General features: G+C 41.6%; 1 protein-coding gene across 2 annotated transcripts in view; it reads right to left on the reverse strand.

Moving 5' to 3' along the window:
* The window catches only part of TAFA1 (TAFA chemokine like family member 1), a 566,674-nt gene that overhangs the window by 99,347 nt on the left and 448,301 nt on the right, over positions 1 to 19,026 (reverse strand). The window contains exon 3 of one of the 2 annotated variants that reach the window (XM_002713298.6): positions 17,955 to 18,095. In XM_002713298.6, the coding sequence (XP_002713344.1) occupies positions 17,955 to 18,095 (141 nt within the window). The remainder of the gene's footprint in view (positions 1 to 17,954; positions 18,096 to 19,026) is intronic. The other variant, XM_051852227.3, reaches the window with a different exon arrangement.

Below are 19,026 nucleotides of genomic sequence, written 5' to 3' on the forward strand. Positions count from 1 at the left end.
GATGAGACCCTCAAAAATGGCAAGTTTTAGATGACCATTGTTAACCATGAAATATATACTAAAATTCTGTCAGCCAGTCAGCAGGCTGGCAAGGCTGTTTAGAGAGTTTTGCCATCTGAATAATCATTAAGTGTATTGAATAATTCTACCTTTGATCAAAAGTTTTGTGTAAAGTCAAGCGGATATGTGTTTTGTCCACACTTGGAACCAGGGATAGAAGCCAGGGACAGAACAAATGTCTGTTCAAGATCTTTGCATAGAAATTCTGTGTGTGCATGCAAGGAAGGGGGTGATTAATGGAAAACTCTTCAGTGAACTTCCAAACAATCAAAGTACAGGACCCGATGGGCTTCTACAATTGAATCACTTTATATTCAATCTCTTGTAAGTAGCAGCCAAGAAGACATTTATTTACACTGTCTTCTATTGCCTGTAATAAGCTCAAAGCTGGAAGAAGCCGTGCTCAGGCAGAAATACAGAGGCAAGGGAGGAACCTTCCTCAGAACAGTGGTTTGGTTGCTGTAGAAACTTAGTTCATAGCAACCTTAAGTCACCCCACAAGGATACTTCAACAACCAACGATACAGGACCACACTGTAAGAAGCTTACGTTCTATAAATGTTTCAAAGAGTTAACTGACAATTATTTAGTTTATAGATTATTGCCTCTATGAAGCTAAACAGATATCTAGGTTTTGATTGGCCCTATCTAGCAGAAAGACTTAATTGTTCCTTTCATATAGAGTGTATACAGTTCAATCTGATTTGTACATAAGTACTACCTCATTTAATATTCTAATCAACTTTTAAAACATTATTTGCTTATTTGTTTTCATTTTTTTACTTGAAAAGCAGAGAGAGAGACCTGCCATCTGCTGGTTCACTCCCCAAATGCCGGCAATAGCCAAGAAGGGGCCAGGCCAAGGTCAGAAGCCCTGAGCTCAACTATTTCTTCCAACTGGGTGGCAGGGACCCAGTGATTTCAGCCATCACTACTGCCTCCTGAGGGTATGCATTAGCAGGAAGCTGGGATTGGAAGTAGAGCCAGGACTGCAACTCCAGCATTCTGATTTGGGATCAGGTGTCCCAAATGGTATCTCAACCGTTGCACCAGACACCTGTTCTCTCTCCTCTGTTTTTGAGAAAGATGTCCTTCTCAGTTTCCATTTCAAGGAGAACCACACAGTGACAGGCATGAGACAATCATTGGCAGAACTAGGACTGAAGTCCAGGCCGCCCTGATTCTACAAGTCTCAGTGATTTTACATTGCCCTGCAAACTTACCACTTGTCTGTTAGGGAATGAATGCAATGCTAAGTTTTTACTTAATATGAGACATTCAGGCGGCAGCATGTAAATCTGTATGGATGCATTACACCAAATTTGTTTCCCTTAAATAAAAAAAAAATTGAAAAAGATGTTTAGGTTTATTTTGCTTTGGCACTGTTTGAAGTATTATTTTAGATATTTTGAAATGTATTGTCAGACACTACATAGGAGATTTTTGCTTCAGGAAAGGACTCTTCATGCTGTCTCCTTACAAAATTCCATGAGGCTCATTATCCAATTTCTCACCAGATTCCTCCAGTGTGCCTTCTTTAAGAGTTGGGTGGGCACATTGCAGTTTTCAGAACTATGTTAGGAAGTAGAAACCCAGCTTGATGATTTGACCATCTATCTTTTCAGCCTTCTCTGAGATACAGTCTCCTTGTTCTTTTGGGTTTACCCAAAATGGCTGAATTTCAAATTCCGGATCAAAACCCAAGATTCGTGCCCATGCTGTTGGGATGTTTGCTGGGCTAACTTGAGCTATATCTCACATCTCAGACTCCATGTCACTTCTTCAGAGAAGTCATCTCAGCTTCTACCCTCCTTCAGATTGCTAGTATATCCTAAGGACTGAGTTCTCTTCCTTCAGAACATGTAGTTCCTACTTGCATATTTTTAGCTATGGTTGGACTGAGGCCTTCTCTCCAGATGGACTGCGGGCTCCATGAGAGAAAGGGGCTACTTTTGCTCATTATTAGGTGCCAATTGTTTGACACAATTCCCCACACTTAGTCTACATTCCAAAAATAATTGTTGAGTGAATTAATGAGATTTTCTAGCAGAGGAGATTCCCAACCCAACAAAAATTATGGTGCAACACATAAAGCGATGATAACCCTTATGCTGAATGTTCCAAGAACCTAGAGGAGGGCATGACTGCCTTTAGGAATGGTGATCTGAGCTGAGGATACAGGTTAGGTAATAAAAGGGAGCATCAGACAGGGTAGCAATGGGTATTGAGACACATTTTTATCAGAATTCATTGTACTCAAGATATGAATGCAGAGATAATGGAAATCTTGAGTTGGGCAGTTGAAAAAAATAGATGGATTTGAGATACATGGAATAAAAATGATGATGGGGTGTGCGTTGGTGGCAGTGCTTAAGCAAGAGCCTAATATACCTGATGGGTGCTGTCACTTTTCCAGGAATGAGATATAATAAGTGACCAGGTACTCCAAATCTTTCCTGTCCTTGCTTCTGATTCTATTTCCTACCTATTATTTCTACCAGTTTCCATTTGGGGTCTCAAATATACATTTACTGCATTTACTGTGTCCTGAAAGAAATGTTCTAACTTCCCTAGGTCTTCAGGTTCCTTTTCTGTTCCACAGAGATAATTACACTCATCACGTAAGGCTGATGTGAGGATTATCTAAAGTTATACCCACAATACATAGGCTTGGAACATAGTAAGGACTCAATAATCATAAACTAGTACAATAATTAGTTTGAAATTAGCATCATAACTATTGTCTCAGGTGGATAAGACCATGGCCACCTGATGTGGTAAGACTTAACCTCTGTGGCTTGTAGAGACAAGATAATGAGGATATCTATCCAGAATGTGCTCACAAGAGGAAAGGTGACACTATTCATGAACACAAACGGCCTGCCTCCTGGTTGTACTTCAGTTGATCTGCCTTGAGTGCTGCTATAGCAAAATCTCTGTCCTTGGATTTCACAATCCTAAGTACGTCCTCACAGTAACTTCCCCTTTGCCTTGAATCACTATATATAGAGAGATGGATTTCTTGTACACTAGAAAGCATTGAGTATTTGATAAAAGAAAAATTAGTGGCAAGGCAACAAAGAAGACCATGAGTAATAACTTCTAAATTAGCATATGCAGGTCATTCTAAAATTAAAGGAATGCAACATTCCTTTTTAAAATATTTTATTTATTTATTTGAGAGGTAGAACTACAGAGAGAGAGAGGAAGAGGTAGACAGAAAGGTCTTCTATCTGCTGGTTCATTCCCCAAATGGCAGCAATGGCCAGACACAAAGCCAGGAGCTAGGATCTTCTTCCAGGTCTCCATGGAGGTATAGGAGCCCAAGCACTTGGGCCTTCCTCCATTGCCTTCCTAGGCCATAGCAGACAGCTGGATTGGAAGAGGAGCAACTGGGACACAAACTGGCGCCCATATAGGATGCTTCAGATGGAGGCTTTACCTACTATGCCACAGTGCCGGCTGCATGACCTTCCTTTGAATGAGAGGCTAGTTAACTGCCCATTTTACTAGTTTAAGTGATATTACTCGATCAATTCATTAACCACTATCCTTAATTTAAATAATGATGTGATAATGAAAATACTAAATATTACCAGATAAAGGAGTTAGTCTTCAATTTATAAATGAAATTGGTGTTGAGAAAGGTTGTGAGAGTGTTCCATCAACGTTCTAGATAAGTTGGAAATCTTGAACTCATCTGGTTCTGTGTTGCTGGTACACACGATTTCCTTTTTTTTTTTTTTTTTTTTTTTGACAGGCAGAGTGGACAGCGAGAGAGAGAGACAGAGAGAAAGGTCTTCCTTTGCCATTGGTTCACCCTCCAATGGCCGCCGCGGCTGGCATGCTGCAGCTGGCACACCGCGCTGATCCGATGGCAGGAGTCAGGTGTTTCTCCTGGTCTCCTATGGGGTGCAGGGCCCAAGTACTTGGGCCATCCTCCACTGCATCCCTGGCCACATCAGAGAGCTGGCCTGGAAGAGGGGCAACCGGGACAGAATCCGGCGCCCTGACCGGGACTGCAAGGTGTGCCCGCGCTGCAAGGTGGAGGATTAGCCTACTGAGCCATGGTGCCGGCCACGATTTCCTCTTTAAAAGCACTGTACCCATGTAGGAGCCCTGGTTCCTCCTCTCGTTTCCTGCAGTCATCTGTGCATGGTAGAAGGCTAGGGAGGTCAAAGATACTGGGGGTTATGACTCCTATTGAAGAAACACTGTGCAATATGCCAACTTCTGTGATTAAGATGGTTGTCATTGCAAGGCAGGCAAAAGGACATAAAGCAAGAGTTTTAAGCTGCATGTAGAAAACTTTCCTGGCTGGATGCTGGAGAGGTGGGTCTGTAGGTGGATACACATCTTACTGGTGCTAGTGGAAGACCTCATTTCTCATACCCATGTGGTCCTTCCTTCCTGCCTTCCTTCAGCTCAAAGCACCCTGGAGTGGCAAGGGGTATGTTTCTGTGTGTGAGTATATGTGTGTGTGTGGGGGTGGGGTGGGGAGGCATATAGCCAGAAAAAAATGATCCTTCAATTTGCTTTCTGAGTCCTTGGATAGCTTTTGAACTGCAACACCAAATATATGGACCTTTCTTCTCTGGTTACTGAGTAAATCACATCTTCCTATTTGGGGTAGGAGGAGGCTCAGAAATTCAAGGAGCTTGAGAAGATGGAAGAGCACAGTGTTAATTTTGCAAAATATTATTCATCTGCATAGATTCCTACACAGGTCCCAGAAGGGGACACAGGCTTTCTCACTTCCTCAGATGAAGTTATCAGAAGCTTCTCCATAGAAATATACCAATACACTCAGCAGCTTCCAGGCCGGCTGCAGAAGGACAGGGCAATAGATTTTCCTAGAAGTGTGAAATAATTCACCAGGCTCACTCGTTATTCATATAGACAGCACATTAATAACACAGGGCCCTGAAATCCTGCCTCATCTAGGCTGGGCCCCAGCTACAGGGATGAGGAGCTGACTCCTTAGATTTAGAACAACATTTTTCCCCCTTTCTAGAAAAAAAATAAGGATTAAAAGTACTCTCATATCAGAGAAGACTAGGGATTTCAAAACACCTGAGTTCTTTGGAGACAAATGAAATCCAATGACTTTGGGGAAACATTAGGGAAATTCCCTTATTTATGAATTTGGAATTATGTATGACCAAGTTAATGCAAGACAGAAAACTGACAAACATCTGAGGTGTATCTATTATAATTATCCTCTTTCTTACTCCTCTCTCTCTCTTTCTCTCTCTCTCTCTCTCTCTCTCTCATACACATGCACACACCATGACAGACATTCGCACAGAGAAATTTCCACTTCTCAAGTGGCTTCACAGATAGATTATACTGGGACTTGTTATATTCAGATACAAGTATGTACAGGAAACACAGTTTCACGTACAGCTTTCCCATTGAAATGATATGAAATTGCTTAGGAGATTTCTTAAATGATACCCAGATTCATGACTCCAATCCTGTGGAGAAAATGCAGGCAGCCCAATGTCCAAGATGCACTGCAGACTCATGTCACTGTGAGCAGTGAGAATGCATAACAGTTCATAGTATGTTCCCCACACTTCCCGTCACATTGCAACACTTCCTATTTATCATCTTCCCTCTGGGTGAACTAAATGGAGAAGAGTGGTTAACTAATGGAGTTTGTAAGCCATTTATCACTGTGTATGATTTAAATGAAAATTTTCTTTTCTCCCTCCTTAAGACTGAGTATTACTAAACCTTTCAGCCCTGCCTTCTGATTGATGAAACATTTCATTTCAGCATTTAATTTATGTTTCCTCAATTGAATGATATTAAGCATTTTTCCATGTTTCTTAGCCATTTTTAAATCTCACTTTCTGTGAATAATTTAAGATACTTCACCAAGCTAAAAATAGAGGTTCAGATATCCTATACAATGAAGTACCATTTTCACTTATTGGGTTTCATGTGTCTATCTGTAGGCCTGCATATGCTGAGATGCTTTCTGGACAGATGCACAGAAACCTGACAACAATGGTTCTTTCTTGCAATTAACATCTAAGAGGGTTGGAGCAGAGATTTAGGTTGGTAGGTAACATGCTGGTTAAGTGGCTGGTGGCAGGGGGGCATATCAGGATGCCTTGGTCGGAGTCCTGGTGTTAGCTCCCACTTCAAGCTTCCTGCTAATGCACACTTGGGAGGCAACAGATGCTAGATCAAGAAGCTGAGTCCTTGCCGCACACACACAGGAGACCTGAATTGCATTCCTGATTCCTGGTGTTAGTCCTGACCTAACCCTGGTTCTGGCAGGTGTTTGTGAAAAGAAGCAGTAGATGGACGTTGTCTCTCTGTCTCCCAAATAAAAGAAACATAAAATAAATTTTAAAAATATGCAAGATGGGAAGAGAGGGAGAATTACTTTTGTTCTTACCCTTTCTTTGCTGGGTTTGTGTACCCAAGAGTTGATTTATTTAAATTTTAATTGACAATTAATAATTGTGGTATTTATGGGGGAATAATGTGATATTTTGATATACATTATGTTATCTTATGCATACACACGTTTCTATATACTTCAGGTAATATATATTACCTTTATATTAAAGAGTACATTTCTATTTCAAAAGTTCACTTGTTTCTTCATGAGAGTAGGTGGGAAATGACTAAGTGAGTCAGGCACTGCACATTTCCCTGTCTCTGGGGGCCAGGTAGCTACCAAACATCCGTGTGTCCAAGCCCTAAAGAAACCACCAGGAACACAGAGGCTTACGGGTAACAGGACTCTCCCTGGCCAAGTCCCCATGTCCAGTGCCCCAATGCCTTCAGCAACAGGTCTGAAGGTAGTTTCTGCTAGTGCCTGCTCTGTACTGGCAAGAGAAAGGCAACATGTACTCTTGGCAGGAGAGGGGACTATATGACAGCTAAACTCCCAGTCTCTTTATTATAAGAAGGGATACACACAGAGACAGACCTTTTCTTAGACTGTATCAAAAGGATTCTCACTTTTTCTATGTCTTCCCCCTTGTTGCTCTTATGAAGGCAGATTTGGATCCCTTACGTAGCTGGGCAGGTTCAGGTGCCAAGTTATAGTCCAAATGCCATTGCCAAGGACAACGTACCTGCACTTCAGAAACTTTGCCTGCAAATGCTGCTATTTGACTAATGACATGATGTAAGAGCTTCTAATAAGAGCAAGGGATTCTCCCTTCAAAATGTCTTCGGAAAAAGCCAGCTGAACTCAGCATTAAATCAGCTGGAGCCTGCGTTGAAAGAATGGGTAGGTTTCACCACCAGTGTTGAGGTACAGTGGGTTAAGCCGCCTCCTGCTATGCCAGCATCCCTTATCAGAGCACCAGTTCCAGTCCCAGGTGCTCCACTTCCAATTCAGCTCTGTACGAGTGCTCCTGGGAAACCAGCTGAGTGCTTGGTCCCTACTGCCCATGTGGGAGTCTCGGAGTCCTGGGCTCCTGGCTTTGACCTGGTGCGGGCCTGGTTGTTGTGGCCATTTGGGGAGTGAACCAGGAGTTGAAGATCTCTCTCTTACTCTCTCGCTCTCTGATTCTGTCTCCCTCCTTCTCTTCTTCCTTCCCTTTCCCCCTCTCCATTGCTCTGCCATTCAAATAAATAAATATATCTATTTAAAAAAATAGGCAAGTGTTAAACGCAGATGGCAGAGGCCACCATTTCTGCAACATAAGTCTCTTCTCCTCTACAACAATTTGTTACTGTGGCATCTCACTGTGTGTGGACAAGTAAATCAATTCGCAGAACCAAATGAAGCCATCCTTTCTGTCTCCTGAAAAATTCAACACTTGTGAATAAAAACAGGAGCTATACCTTTTCATGCTAGGTTTGCACTGGATGGTCTCCAGATGATTTCACATTGCAGTTGAGAGGGACATGTCACTAGGATATTGTAAATCGCGTTACAATCAGATCAGTTGTGCACTGTTTGGTCAGCCAGTCTTAGGAAAAACACTGAGATATGGGTATAAGGATGATTAGTTGAACTCAGAAGGCCAAAAAGCCATTCCTGAAAAGCAAAATCAAGTCACAGTCTATATTAAATAGTCTACAGCATCATGGTCAAAGTCTGTTTCATGAAACAATGAGACTAGAGGACATGAAGATCTGTTACACAGAAAAAGGTTCTACACTCAGCAAATGTTGGGAAACACTGGATGAAGTTTGATGAGCTACTTGTCTGCAGAATTCCCAGAACCTGTAATATGCTGTCATGTTTTGTAAGGCTAAGAAGGAGATGGGATATGTAATATTTTTCATATATGTATCTCACATTATTCTGACACTGAATTTCAAATTTCCTACAATCCTCACACCTTTTGCTCTACCATGACTGTCACTAAAAAATTATAATGTGGTGTCAAGAAAATTCTATCATGTCTCTTCCAAAGCAGTAATCTCTGAAAACAACTTTTGCAGATTTTTGGTTCTGGAATCTTATATAAGGCAATTAAAAAAAAATAAAGTCTAAATCTATCAAATAAATTTTGTTTTGTTTAAAAAATACATATTGGAGCTGGCGCTGTGGCATAGCAGGTAAAGCCACCGCCTGCAGTACCAGCATGTTATGTGGGCGCCAGGTCGAGACCTGGCTGCTCCACTTCTGATCCAGCTCTCTGCTATGGCCTGGGAAAGCAGTAGAAGATGGCTGAAGCCCTTGGGCCCCTGCACCTGCATGGGAAGACCCAGAGGATGCTCCTGGCTTCAGATCAGCGCAGCTCTGGCCATTGTAGTCAACTGGGGAGTGAACCAGCAGATGGAAGACCTTTCTCTCTCTGCCTCTACTCTCTCTGTGTAACTCTGATTTTCAAAGTAAATAAAGAAAGAAATTTTTAAAAAATAGATATTGACTGTAAAAATGAATATAAACAATTGTTAGGAAAAATGAACCATGCCAACTCACGGGGAGATGTATTAATATAACTTCTAAACTTCTATTTACTGATCTGTCTCTCCTGCTACCCTTTCTCATCTCCTTCCCATGTCGGTCTTTGCTGGTCTTTTCCTCTCACTGTCAGCTTTCGTATCTGTCTGAGCATTTATGTATCTCCCTTTCTGTCCTTTTGCTCCTATCTTGGAGGCTAATGACAAGGTCAAGCAACAGATCCAGATATATTGTAAGTTTGTGTCTCTATAAAAATAGCAAGCAGTATAAAATGACTTTAAATTTCATTAACTGTATAATTTGGGACATGCTCAAGCTGACTTGCCCCAAATGGTAGAGTTAGAAACATACCAGGGGATTCCAATTCAATCCCATCAAGGTGGCATGTACCAATGCCATCTCACTATTCCAAGTGATCAATTTCAGTTCACAATTGATCATAATGAAAGGACTAAGAGTCAAAGGGAGCACATAAACAAGTCTAGTACCTGCTAACACTAACCGATAGAATAAGTAAAGGGGAGAGTGATCCAACATGGGAAGTGAGATACTCAGCAGACTCATAGAATGGCAGATTCCTAAATAGCACTCTGGCCTCAGAATCAGCCCTAAAGGCATTCGGATCTGGCTGAAAAGCCCATGAGAGTATTTCAGGCATGGAAAGCCAAGACACTCTGGCAAAAGATCTCTGTGAGTGAGATCCCAGTGGAAAGAACAGGTCTTCAAAGAAGGAGGTACCTTTCTCTGAAGGGAGGAGAGAACCTCCACTTTGACTATGACCTTGTCTAAACAAGATAAGAGTCGGAGAACTCAGAGGGCTTCCATAGCCTTGGAAACTCATGACTGGAGCATAGGGAGATTACTGATGCCATAGACAGGAGTGTCAATTGGTAAAGTCAACAACAGGAGTCACTGTGCACTTACTCCTCATGTAGGATCTCTGTCCTTAATGTGCTGTGCATTGAGATTTAATGCTATAACGAGTACTCAAACAATATATTTCATTTTGTGTTTCTATGGGGGTGCAAACGACTGAAATCTTTACTTAATGCATACTAAACTGATCCTCTGTAAAAAAAAAAAAAAAAGAAATTATCAACTCCCAACTTGACTCTCACTGGGATTAAACATGACAATAGGTCTGATCTGATTTCATCATCATTTAAAAAAATCATCTATTATTTTTCACTTTATGTTTCTGTGTGGGAGCAAACTGTTGAAATCCTTACTTAATGTATACTAAGCTGATCTTCTGTATATTAAGATAATCGAAAATGAATCTTGATGTGAATGGAAGGGGAGAGGGAGTGGGAAAGGGGAGGGTTGTGGGTGGGAGGGACGGTATGGGGGGGAAGCCATTGTAATCCATAAATCGTACTTTGGAAATTTATATTCATTATATAAAAGTTAAAAAAAAAGTTTTTAAACAAAAAAAAAAGAATGTCACTATAAAGTAATATTTAAATATGCTAACAAACGTAGACTTTAGCAAAAAATGAAACCTCTTAATAAAGAAGGATTTTTGAGAAAAAAAAATTTCATTAACTGATAGTTTTTTAAAACTGCTTATTTAGAAAGGCATAGAAACAGACAGACAGACAGACACACAGGGTCTTCTATCAGCTGTTTCATTCTCTCTAACAGCCACAACTCTGCAAGGAACTCTTTAGCCTCCAATGAGGGTAGCAGGGACCAAAGTACTTGAGCTTTAACCTACTGCCTCACAGAGTATACATCAGCAGGAAGCTGGAATCAGAGGCAAAACCAGGATTTCTCTCCAGGCTCTCCATTATGGGACGTGAGCCTTCCAAGTCTGCACCAAATGCCTGCCCTCAAACTGGGATTTTCATTGCTGTGAAAGTTTTAAGCTCTTTGATATAAATTGGCCTCTTCTCACTGCTGCCTTTGGCTAGCAAATCAGTATATGGAGGCAAGAATACCAAGCAATCAGTCACTGAAAGGGTTGTAATTTACACGGGATGAACAGGAAGACCTGCAAACTCATCATGAGATGCTAGTGTCCACAATGTGCTAAAGGATTTCTCCAACTAACCAGCAATTGAAATTTCCCCCCAGATATTTATCTGAGTTAGGAACACATGTAAATTAGTAAACAATAAAGTCCTTTTTATTTATAGTTAACGATAAAATCCATTGTAACAATATAATGGAGAAAACCACAAGAGAATTTCACCATAAACAGACATATTCCGTTCCCTCTCCTGTCATAGTTTTGACCATCAATCTGTAACACGGAAAGTGTTGTTTACAAAAAGCTTCTGATTATTCTGTGGCAGTGATCTCTGGAATCATTTCTAGCACATGGAAAGGGAAGGTGCACATGCGGCCCAAGTACTGGGCATTTCAGAAAGGATGGGTGTGGTTGGACTAGATTCCCCTTCTCACGCAGATATTTCACATCTTCCACGAAAGCCTTTGGAAGCTAACATGTGTTTATGTTAGATATGACTCTGCCTATGGTTACCAAATGGGGGCTCTGGAGTCCAGACAGCCCAGGGTTTTCTTTGTGCTCTGCCACTATTGGCTGCATGACTTTGAATCACGCTCTGAGTATATCTGTGCCTCAGTTCCCATTAGAGGATCTACCATACGGGGCATGGACATTTGGAAGGGTGGTACATGGTTAGTCCCACCCCAAATACTAACCACTATCATTATATTAAATAAATTATATAATATTAATTATATCATTATATAGAATTATACCTAGCACATTATATAATACTATACCCACTGTTTTATACTATTTTAAGCAGCTCATTTATTAATTTGTAAATTTAAAAAAATTCATTGTAACTTTGAGATTGATAATATTTTATGCCATTATAGAACAATTAGAATCACATAACAGAGGCCAATTTTGTGGCACAGAGGGTTAAACTTCCAATTCTGTTTGTAGAATCCCATATCAGAGCACTGGTTCGAGCCCCAGCTGCTCTGCTTCCAATTCAGCGGATGGTGACTCAGATACGTGGGTCTCTGACACCCATGTGGCAGATGAGGATGGAGTTCCTGGCTCCTGAGTTTAGCCTGGCCCACCCCTGGCTGTTGTGGTCATATGGGAAGTGAACTAGCAGAAAGAAGGTCTCTATCTCTCACTCAAAGATTTATTTATTTATTTGAAAGGCAGAGTTAGAGAGAGAGAGAGGAACAGACAGAAACATCTTCCACCTGCTGGTTCATGCCTGAGGTGGGTGCAACAGCCAGTGCTGGGACAGTCTGAAGCCAGGAGCCCGGAGTTTCTACCAGGGCTCCCACATGGGTGCAGGGGCTCAAGGACTTGGGCCACCCTTCACTGCTTTCCCAGGAACATTAGCAGGGAGCTGGATTGCAAGTGGAGCAGCCAGAACTCAAACTGGCACCCATATGGGGTGCTGGTGCTACAGGCGATGGCTTTACTATTATTCCACAGCTCTGGCCCAGATCTCTTTTGATCTCTCTTTCTCTGTAACACTCTGCCTTTCAGTTCAATCAATAAATGTTAAACAAATCATAGAAATACTTTCATAAGCCTGCTGGAAATTTATTGTGAATAGTTTAATCTCATTTGCTTAGAAAAATTCTTCCATTAAATAATAAACAGGTATGTTTAGAAGTCATGATCCTCCTGCTTAATCTGTCCTATTTTGGGTTATAGGCTAATTAAGGAATAATTAAAGTGTAATGACAGAGTCCTTCAGAGGAGGGCCAGGCATAGGGCCAAGGGTTTCATGCTATTGTAAGTAGTTATAAATAAACATTTCATAATTTAAGCTTATGAGTATGTATTTTGGCATTTTCAGTTATCAGGTAATAGAGCATCAATTTAAAAATCAAAGACCACCACTTAAAATGTTTCTCCAAATGAAATACTCTTGAATAAGCTGTTGAGATTTTTCCCCTGAATTTCTGTCCCATTTTAGTAATTTAGTCTCATATTTTGAGTCCTAAAACAATTCAGTGCATGCTTCTTATAAAATCATCACTGGTCATGTTTTTGAGAACACTGTAGAAGCCAAGTGACCCACAATTTTCGAGGAAAGCAAATGACAGTAATTGGAACACTTACCATGGGAGATGCACTATCTAAATCAGGACGTGTTTAGGATAAATGTAGTGAAGCCTTTGTCAGCCCGTGTCATGGAGAGAAGCTGGCATCTCTGTATTCTTAGGGAAGTGAGACAGGGGCATGAAAGAAACACTGACCATGTGCCATAGTGGAGAAGGGAGTTAGCAAGGCGGTGGTGGAACTACCCCGATAACTCTGGGTAGTCATGAACAATAATGGTTTGAATGCACATTAACTTGGGAAGTATTTATCGTGCATTAAGAGAAACGAGTCACCAGTAAAACCATATACTATTTTAGCTCAGTAGCATACCTTCAATGTACGTTTTCTCCTTAGGAGTGGTTTAATATTAGAAGGACATATATTAACTTCTTATCTTTTATAAAAAGGATAATCTCTGGGCAAAGATATGATGAGTTAGTTTAATGTGTGGCTATACTTCTGTAGTTTTCAAAATCTCTATAATGAACATCCATTTAAATATATATATATATATATATATATATATATATATATATTTCAGAGGTGGGGTGGGTGCTGGGGGAAAAGAGAGAGACACAGATACAGGGAGACAGAGTTTTTATTTGCTGGTTCACTTCCCTGATGCCTGTAGTGGCCAGGGCTGAGCCAAGGCCCAAACTGGAATCCAGAAACTCAATCTAGGTCTCACCCGGGTGGCAGGAACCCAAGTACTTGAGCCACCCCTGCTGCCTACTGCCTGCATTAGTGGGAAGCTGTAGTCAGGTACGGGAGCTGAGTATTGCATCCAGGTACTCTATGTGGGACATAGGCATTTTAACTGTTAAGTTAAATGCCTGCCTTTAAGGAAGGTTTTTGAAGATGACTTGGTAGCATTAGTGATATTCAGGATAATTAACTGGAAGCAGTTCCAAGGAAGAATGATGGCTAAATGCTATGGTACCAAGTTAACGTGAAACAAAACTTTGTAAAGCCATGTCTCTCTATGTGCATTCTGCACACTTTTAGCACGATAAGAAACAGATGCTGCCATTGACTGAGCACTGGACAGGAGCCAGGCATTAAGCAATTCACATTATACACATAATCCTCTTAATTGCCACCACAACCTTAGGAAGCAGAGATGAGCATTGTTCCCATTTTACAGATGAGGAAACAAATTCGAAAGCAAACATGTCTTTCTCAAGGTCATTATATTATGAGTAGGGGCGGTAGAAATCCAACTCGTGCATATCAACTTCTGAGTCCATGGTAAAAGTACACTGAAACTGTTCATTTTTATTCACAGTTCATATTTAATTTGCATGCAGAGATTTAGACCACACAAACAACTTTGATCATAGCAACATGTATACTTACCCATATATTTCAATGGACTAAAGGATTTTAGAAGAGCAGAATGCTGTGTAAAACAGAAATAATCAGCATGAAACTAAAAAACACTTTATTCTTTGTTGACTTTTGCATGGGAGATAGGGTGTATATATAGCCCTTTTGTTAGAATCAACTGCACTCAAGTGTCAGAGTTTCCAAAGGCAAACCAACTGTGCTGAGATATAAAATAATACTGTTCCATGGCTTCACTTCTCACAGAAACTTAGGGCCAGATGCCATTCCTCCTCCTGCCACCACACCTAATTCACTGCTCTTTGGGTCTTGCATCCAAATCCTGAAGGCAATTCTATTTCTAGATCATTAGAGATAAACATCAACTAGAAGCAAAGTGAAGATTTATGGTTAACAGCCCCAGTGCTTTCTTTGGCAAAGAACATGAGGAACCATCATGGTTTGCTGTCTCATAATGCCAGTTGGCTTCTATGGCTAAGAGTTTCCTCCAGTAGGAGGGGGAGATGGTTTTCTCTAGCCTGGCTGCCTGCCTTTCCTGCACTGTGCTGGTTGCAACAGGACAAGGAAATAATCACAGTGTGTATTGCTCAACCTCAGTACCATTGACATTTTGGGTTGCATACTTTTTAGCTGTGGGTAGGGGCTGCCCTAGTAGGATACTCAATAGCTTCCCTGGTCACCACACATCAGATCCAAGTGTGCTCGCTTGCTTGTTCTCCCTCCCTCTCTCCCTCCCCCTCCCCTGTCCCTGTCCCTCTCTCTCTCTCTCTCACACACACACACATTGTGCCAAATGTTTAGATTACAAATATCCCCAAATGACCCCTGGAAGAAACCATCCCAATGGAGAACAAATGATCATAATACATTCCCAAAGTTGATTTTTTCCACATCCTTTAAAAATATCTTGACTTTCCTATTGCACAGAATGGGCTGCTCTACCTGTCATGCACTTGCTTGCCCTGTGGCTGAGAATGATTGGGCAAAGCTGACCCTAGCTGAGCCAATCATATTCTACCTTCTCAGAAAATACATTGAAGACACAGGGGCCTGAAGCTATACCATTATGTTGAGTGAGATTACAGAAGGTACCACAGACATAAAATCTTTATATCAGTCAATAATTTATGGGAGACTCAAAAGGAAAATCCTTGAGGAGGGAACCAGTCCACAGAGTGGAGAATGACGTTAAGAGCCATCAGAAGTAGTGTGTCCCATGAACAAAGAAAATGAGAACACAGCTGCAGGAAGATTTTGCAAGTATCACCAAAGCTGGCTGAATTTCCAATAATTGGTTCACCAAGAGTTTAAGTTTCTTAAAATAACTTGCCTTTTACTTACCCTAATTTGAGTGTGTTTCTCTTTCCAACCGTCTACTGATTCATAATGAAAACGCCTAACACAAGCTAATCTGGAAGAAGTTCTTTGCTGTCTGGATTCAGAGGAAAACAATGGATCCTCAGCCAAGACACCCAGGTTCTTTGTCTCATTCTGTGACTCTGTACTAATAAGTCTTTTCTCTGGGTTTTTATTTCATAACTGAAGAATCTGACTGATTCATACTCAGCTAAAAAATTATGAGAAAGACGTCTGTAATCCATTTGCATCTTAGACTCACTGAAGGTGCAGGCCAGACATGGCATGAATGCCTATTACTCTGGGTTCAGGAAACAGTCAAGCTCTGGATTACCAACCTTGGAGCCAATGGAGCACTGTATAACCCTACTAAATTCCCTGTTCATTCATGCTTGAAGTGTGAAGGCCAGGGGATATGCCCATGGAAATCAAAGTCTGAGATGAGCCAAAGATTCTGGCCTGATGGTATTTTTTTTCCTTAAAGGATGAGAGGTAGAGAAAAAGAGAAAGAGCTGTAGACAGACATACAGACATACACACACACAACTGAAGGAGGGAGGGAGGGAGGGAGGGAGGTTGGTTGGTTGGTTGGTTCTCATCCACTGGTTCCCTTCCCCTAAGGTTGCCACAGTTGAGGTTGCACCAAGCTGAAGCCAGGAGCCTGAAAGTCAATACAGGTTTCTGACACGGGTGGCAGGGGCCTAAGCAGTTGAGTCATCACTGCTGCCTTCGAAGTTGCAGATTATCAGAAAGCTAGAATGGGGGAGTGGAGGCAGGATTCAACCTCAGGTAAAATGACATGGGCTATGAGCATTCTAAGCAGCAGTATAACTGGCAGCCACATGTTTGTCCTTTAGGCTGCTGGGCTTTAAGCCCTTGCAGTCCATTCCTACATCATCCTGGACAGTGCCCCACAGTGCAGAATGACCTGGCTCAACACATCAGTGGTGCCAGGGTGAGAACCTCTGGTCCAACCTGAAAGAAACCCTCACATGAGTCTCTGACTTGGAGCAGACTCATTTTTAAGCCCTTGCAATCTATTCCTACATTGACTTTGGCTGGCTCGTATAACCAATAGGATACTGTGAACAGATCAAATGTAACTTGTGGCCTAGATATAAAGAACACTGTTGACTACTGGTTTATTTTCTTGGATTACTAGCAGCAAGGGAAGCTAGCCAACATACAATAAGAACACCAGGCTTCCATGAATCCACATGGCATAGAATTGTGACCATCTGCCAATATTCACATAAGAGAGTCATTTTAGACCCATAGCCAGCATAAGTCAAATCTTAAGATCTTAACAAGTTACAGGGAAGACATTGAGACCAAAATCGCAGCTAAGCTGAGTCCTTGATTCACAGAAACTGTGAGATAATATTTGCTGTTTTAAGCTATTAAGTTTGGGGGTAATTTGTTACACAGTAAAACATACACTTTATGGAATTGTTGGGATGAATTAAATAAAGTATCACATAAGAATTGTTTATCACAGTGCGTGGCACATGGTAAATACTCAGGACCATTCTATTTGTTCATCAATGTGTCCAAAGTACCCACAGGAGTATCTGGCATATAGCAAGAGCCCACTCAATATTTACTGAGTGAATATTAGGCATTGCTGTCTTTATTATTACCACCACCAGCATCATTCTATGTAGCTTCAATCTAAAATCATTTCCCAAATGAACTGGACCCTCAAATTCTTGACTGGAAAATATTCCTTTAACCTTCTTTAAAAGAATATCAAAGAATAGCTATTTGAAAATCAAAAAGCCACACATCTTAGTCTATTCTCTGTTGCTCTAACAGAATACCTCAGCCTGGATAATTTACAAAGAAGAGAAGTTCACTGGTCCACAATTTTGGAGGCTTGAAATTTCATGATCAAGGCACTGGTAGCAGCAAGGGTCTTCTTGCTGTATCTTCACATGGTGGGAGGCAGAATGGCAAGAGCAGAAGAGGGAGCTGAGCTCACCTTTATACACGGAATTAATCCCTCTGATGAAGGTGAAGACTTCATGGCTTAGTTACCACCCAAAGGTCCCTCCACCCCACACCACTACTGCACCAGATTTCAGCAGGAGTTTTGGAGTTTGAGTCTTTGGTGAGGGCTAGTGTGGAGATAATTTTCTAGCATTTTAGATGTACCTTGTTCATAATTCCAAGCCATAGTTAGAGAAACAAAAAAGTCCATTCCATGTAGTGAACATGTGAATGCAAGACTTGAGAGTAATGCCAGCCACTTACCATCCACACAGGAAGGTCGGTTTCTTGTGGTTCCTGCCACTTTCCCAGGGAGACAGGAACACTTCACCGTTTGCGACCGCTCCTCAATGCGGTTCTTGTTACAACATCTGTGTGCTGCTATCACCTCGCATGTCCCTCCTTCTGGCAAAAGAGAAAGAACAGGACATCTATGAGAAATAACTCAGGGGTGGTGTGGCCTCTGGGAGCCGGTGTGAAGTTACTGGGAAAGTGACAGAAACCGGAGCAACAGCTTCCATGAGGAACTCCATTTAACTATGTAAGATCTTGGGGAAGAGAGCATTACAGCTCTCTCCTTCTCCAGCACAAACGGCACCAATGAAGTCTTCTTAAGATGGGATAATACTGGGTTCCAGGAGGTGAGAGGCAAACAGCAGATACCTGCATCTAGCATGTGAAACAAAGACACCACCTGATGGAAACACATTGTATATATATATATAAAATTTGAAAGGCAGAGCAACAGAGAGAAACACACACACACACACAGAAATTGAGAAAAAGAGAGGTAGAATATCTTCCATTTGTTGGTTCACTCTCTGATTGTTCCCAACAGCCAGGGCTGGGTCCAGTGAAGGGCAGGAGCTGATATTCCATGTGGGTCTCCCACGTGGGTGGCAGGGGTCCAAGCACTTGGGCCATCTTGTACAGGTTTCCCGGGCACATTAGTAGCAAACTGAATCAGGGCAGCTGGGACTCAAATGGGCACTCTGATATGAGATGCCAGTGTGGCAGGCACTGATGCGACCTGCTACACCACAACACTGGCCCCAATGTATTATATTTTAGGGACCCTCATCTGTGCTGTTTTTAAACTGATACATTCCCCGAGTTCCCCCTAATGCCAAGGAACTGATGCTCTTATGGGACAGAAACTACAGTGGTAGGAAGACTGCCCGGAAACTGGCTCGCACTCACACTGCCTGCCCACACTCAGAGGCAGGATAGAAACCAGCTGAGAATCATGTTCCAAATCTAGCTCTCATCCACAACCAAAGAAAGCCTTGCTAGAGAAAATAGATGGATGCTTTAAACAGAATCTCTGATTGCAGGC

The sequence above is a fragment of the Oryctolagus cuniculus genome, chromosome 10, assembly GCF_051225735.1.
Source record: "Oryctolagus cuniculus isolate XC-2025 breed Fujian yellow rabbit chromosome 10, ASM5122573v1, whole genome shotgun sequence".
In the NCBI taxonomy this organism is placed as follows: Eukaryota; Metazoa; Chordata; class Mammalia; order Lagomorpha; family Leporidae; genus Oryctolagus; species Oryctolagus cuniculus.